The sequence below is a fragment of the Epinephelus lanceolatus genome, chromosome 20 (assembly GCF_041903045.1).
Source record: "Epinephelus lanceolatus isolate andai-2023 chromosome 20, ASM4190304v1, whole genome shotgun sequence".
Lineage (NCBI taxonomy): Eukaryota > Metazoa > Chordata > Actinopteri > Perciformes > Serranidae > Epinephelus > Epinephelus lanceolatus.
Window position 1 is genome coordinate 8,537,456 of NC_135753.1, and position 4,962 is coordinate 8,542,417.

The 4,962-nt window shown below is 37.8% G+C and overlaps 1 protein-coding gene across 1 annotated transcript; it reads right to left on the bottom strand.

Annotated features, from left to right (window-relative positions):
• Positions 1–274: 274 nt before the first annotated feature.
• LOC144458864 (uncharacterized) lies at positions 275–1,746 on the bottom strand. Its single transcript, XM_078162595.1, has 4 exons — positions 1,559–1,746; positions 1,339–1,447; positions 892–966; positions 275–791 (listed from the first exon to the last, which is right to left on the bottom strand). Exons 1-4 carry the CDS (start codon positions 1,635–1,637, stop codon positions 620–622), a joined length of 435 nt encoding a protein of 144 aa, XP_078018721.1. The 5' UTR covers positions 1,638–1,746; the 3' UTR covers positions 275–619.
• Between the last annotated feature and the right edge of the window lie 3,216 nt (positions 1,747–4,962).

Here is a 4,962-nt window from a genome sequence, read left to right on the forward strand (position 1 = left end):
AGTAGCATTACTGGGTTTGCTTGCAGCACACCCACTCTGTAAACAAGGAAATAACAAAACTAACCCACATTGTATGCTGTGCTGGGAGACTGTTCCTAACTTTTTGATCCTGGGCAGTATTCACTGTGAGATTTTCAAAAAGCAGTAGTCAAAAATGGTCTTAATGATAATTTAAATTTGAAACAGTAATACTAACAGTTGATAATTTTACAGTGTTTTTTGTAAAGCTGGTAACTGTTTCATCCCTAATACAAATAAAGAGATAAACACTGAATTCAGGTTCACATGTTTATTTCTGACCAATGTGTTCACTGCACAACCAAGTTATCACAAGTTTTTAAATAAATAAATAGCTCAAAAGATGTCCACAGAACGTGTAAAAAATTTATAAATACATTTGGTAATAAATACACAAATACTTCTGTCATGTCTGGTCAAATAAATTAAAATAATAAATTATTTCATTTTAAATACATCGAAAATAACGAAATATTTGTCATAATTATTTAAAATAATTCTGTTCTTAAAGTGCTTTTTCACACATCACTTTGAATCAGGGTTGAGGCTTTAGTCTTAGCAATTACAGTTTTCATTGGCTGATGATAGATTAAAATAGAAATTACGCGCTGTCCCTTTTTGAAGAGGTTTCAGCAGCAGGCATCTCAGATGTGGAGGGGGAGGAAGGAAGAGAGGAGGATGAAGCAGGGGAGGCAGTGGTTGTGATGATGGAGAGGAGGGAGACAGGAGATGGGGGAACCACAGCCAAAGCAGCGGCCCGAGCTTTTGCTTCCCTGTGAGAAAGATAAAAGAAGACAAAAATTTGAGACAATAAGTTTGGGATCAAAGTATTAGGTGAGCATATGAGTAAATCAAAGGTAATAGTAAACTTACTCGAATGCAACAACCTTGCTGCGAACCCAGGGAGCGGTCAGCTGACTGCAGTAAAAACCTGACTTGGTCTGAAAGCTGCAGGAATGACAAACATATACAACATTAGTACTTTACAGATTCTTGCTTTTTAAAATACAAGCTGGTTTGGTATAGTTTTTGTAGGCTAAGAAATGAATTAATAGTCTGCATAATAGGCCTAATTCAGAAGAATCCATCATCCAAAAAAAAAAATTAAACAATACCCCTAAAATGGGTCATTCTTTTCATTACTTTGCCCATATATCAGTGTAAGGTACTGTAGATACAAAGAAATACAGTTGAAAAGCAAATTTAGTAGTTATTTAAAATAAGCAAACTTAAAAAACAACAACAAAACTTAAGACTGTAATTCTTTTTTTTGTTTAAAGAAAGGATTTATGTATACAAAGTATTTCTCTTTGTACTTACATGACAGCTCGGACACATGGAGGGTTAGGTTTCTGGACCAAGTATCCCAGGATCGGTTCTGTTATCTCCTGATTGTTGACTTTCTTACAGCAGGATGCCAGCTTTTCAACTAAAGATGGATAGAAACAGATAATGGTTAATTTAAAAAAAATGGAAAAAAAAGAATTTTAAATTGCTCACAGGAGATCTTGTACTTTGTGTTTCTAAATCTTAATCTTACCGTCCGCCCCACACTGAACCACAGCCACCAGGAGAATGACGACCAGCGCACTTTTCAACATGCTTGCACAGTTTTCCATTTTCAAAAAAGTATGATAGATACGAGATTCACTGGATAAATATTGAATAAAGTGAACTCTGTTAGTCGTTCTTCTCTAGAGAGCTTGGCGAACTGACAAATGTCCGCAGAGATGAGATACTTAAGGCCTGAAAAAGCAGAAGTGATTACTCCATTGAGTCATCTTCTACTTTTGTCATTTTCCCTCCTCTTTCTTCATTTGAACCAATGACCCGCTCGCTGATGGGGGTTTCCATGATGTGACCAACAGGAAGCACTTTTATAATAGTTCTTCATTTGGAAAATCAAGTCATGGTTTTTCCTGATTATTTGATCGCGGGGGTGTTAGGGATCCCTTACAGGCCCAAGGTCATCATCATGCCACAACTTATTTTATCAGTATATTTATTTAAGTATTAACAAAGAAAAACATTTCTGAATCATTTAACAAACTCAATGCAAACCATTCACTGTTTAGAGTAAATCAAAGAAAATATCTCATCATGAATTTAACAGTAATTCAGAAAACAAACAGAATCTTTGGGGCCAAAAAAATATATGTATTGCTACATATTACACTTTCTACAAATATTCCTTTCTACAAGACAGTTTCATTACTTATTTTCTGCAGTATGGATTCACTGGTATCAGCTGCATTTTCTTGCTACACTCATTCTGCTGTTCTCAAAGCCGAGTCCCTTTTACCTGCCGCATGTGGCTACATGTTTTGACAAATAACTACAGATCTCAATAAAAAATCAGGCCTGGTTGTTCTTGGTTCTTTGGTCGTCGGCTACACAGTAGATTTTCTATAATTTAATTGTTGGGTCATTTCACTGAAACAATGAGCACCAAAGATTTACTGCCATGATAAAAGAGCGACGAAAAAGGGTGGTGACTCCCTACCTCTGGAGCAGTCATAAAGTCTGAAATTGTGTCCATAACAACAGATAAAAAGACAAGAATGGACACACAGTTTAATTTATGTCACATTGAATTATGCTAATAACAATTTTTTTAAGGGAAAATCAAAACAGCTGGCCGGCCAGTCCTACAGTAAGATGTAAAAAGAATAAGTTTAAAACTTTTCTATACTTTGTTGAAACATGAGAAGGTTTTAGCCAAATGAATTAAGACGGAAATTCCAAAATCTGAGACTGGCTAATCTTCAGTGGTGGAAAAGAAAAGTCTTTGCTTATTTTTAGCAGTTGGTAACCACATCACTTCCTCCTCCTTGCTGCTGTCAGGCCAAAGTGCTGTCACTCAATGAAAAGAGACAGCAACTTAACACTTCTGGGTTTCCGAGGACCTCTGGAATCACATGACTTATGGTACAAAGAAAAAAAAGGCTTTGGCTGTGAGTCAGCAAACAGATGTCAGCATTTATTAGAAAGAAACAGCAACACACCCACAGCTGGACAAGTCATACAGAGAGTATGAGTGTAGGATGACGCAGCTGAAGAGGTAATGTGATGTAATAATGATAAAACAGAGGCAAACCAAGCAGTCATGCCACAGGATATCTTGTAGCGGTTTTCCATCAGCACTTTTGGCCGTGCTAAGTTGTGTTTCCTTTGTCAGTTTTAACATGCCAAGATGTGCCTGAGATGGACCATCTCCAGAGTAGGGCCAAATGTCCACCCAACTGCCGCCAAGCGAGCAGTAATATCGTTTCGCAAACCATAGCCAACCCCGGATGACCCCCCCTTCTCCCCCCTGAGACAAGGTGTGTGATCTGAGAGAAAGGCTTTTTTACAAGTCTCTGTGTTCAGCTCTCAGTACTGTTGTAGTTTCTGACTAAATCTCTGTGTTTTGGAGTTTAGTTATTCTCCTGCGTCCTTGTTTGTACATTAGACATCTACTTTATTTTACGGTTTCATGTTTGAACTCTTTGGAGTTCTGTTAAGTTAATGTTGATGAAAACTTAACATTTACTTATTTAAAAGCTTTACATAATAAAACAACATAAAGAATGTACAGGAATAAAATGTGTTAAACATCAATTAGTGGAACTTTGTTGGTGGCTTTTTTTTACTGACTTATACTGCACAGAGGAAGCGCAAAAGCAGAAACAGCTGCAGTGAGATGTTCGATGAAGAGCTGCAGACAACAGGCTCTTACTGCACCTCTGCAAACAGCTAAACAGATAACAACAACAGATAAACTTCTTTCAGCTGCCATGCTTAGTGATGGAAAAACTTTTAGTGGTGGATCAGCTCGCTGCTTTTAAACGGACAACTTCCCTACAGTTCTTTTTGTTGATTTTAGTTCTGCCTCTAACACTATCCAACTCCATCAGATGATCAAGAAACTCCATAACCTCAATACTGCTTCACTTCTCATCCACTGGTTCACAACTGTCTTAGCAATAGACCTCAGAATGTTAAAGTAGGTACAGCATTATTATCTACTGATATAAACACCGGTGCCCCCCAGGGCTGTGTCCTCAGTCCCTTTCTGTACACTCTCTATACAAATGACTGTACTAGTCCTCATACTAACATTACATACTTTAAATACTCTGACGACACTGCCATTCTTTGATTACATAATGACCATAATTCTGTTACAGGTTACAAAAACATCTCTCATTTTACACAGTGGTGCACAGACAGTTGAATGTGGACAAAACAAAAGAACTGGTTATCGACGCTCCTCATACTGGACTGGATCCACTTTCCATTCATGGAAAGATGGTAGCACAGGTTGATAATTTTACATATCTTGGACTCACTCTGGACAATAGACTTAGTTTTGACCAACATATTACTTCTGTGCATGCATGATCTCAGCAAAGACTGTATGTCATCCGTAAGCTCAAATCATTGTCTGTTGCCCCTCGTCTTCTGCTGTTACTCTACACAACTATTATGCAACGTATCCTGTTGTACTGCTTACCATGCTTTTTCAATCTCCTGACCTTAGTTAACAAAAACAAACCCTTCAGTATTACACGTATTGCTTCCAAGGTCATTGGTCTCCCCACACCCCAACTGTCTAATATGAATGACAAAGCCATAACACGCCGTGCACTTACAATAGCAAATGGCACTGATCATCCCCCCTATTGCTACTTGGAACTTTTGCCATCAGGCCGGAGATATAGAACTTTAAAATGGGGAAGGTTCGCTTTAGCAGGGGTTTTGTCCACTTAGCCATTGCAGCATTGAACAAACTGCCTCGCTGATGTGTTGTTGGTACCGTGAGGTTTGGTCTGGAGATTCTGTCTATTGTCTCTTATGTTGTGTTTTTTTATACTTCCTATGTGTTGTTTTGTTTGTTTTGAACAGATTGTGAAGTCAAATATCCCTCTGTGACAGTAAAGTCTAATCTGATTAATCTGATCT

Excerpts from the sequence above, each read along its gene's own strand:
- LOC144458864 (XM_078162595.1), bottom strand. The coding sequence starts at position 1,637 with ATGGAAAACTGTGCAAGCATGTTGAAAAGTGCGCTGGTCGTCATTCTC. Across the intron at positions 1,448-1,558 it reads GGTTCAGTGTGGGGCGGACG|TTGAAAAGCTGGCATCCTGC; the intron begins GTAAGATTAAGA and ends ATCCATCTTTAG. Across the intron at positions 792-891 it reads AGCAAGGTTGTTGCATTCGA|GGAAGCAAAAGCTCGGGCCG; the intron begins GTAAGTTTACTA and ends TCTTTCTCACAG.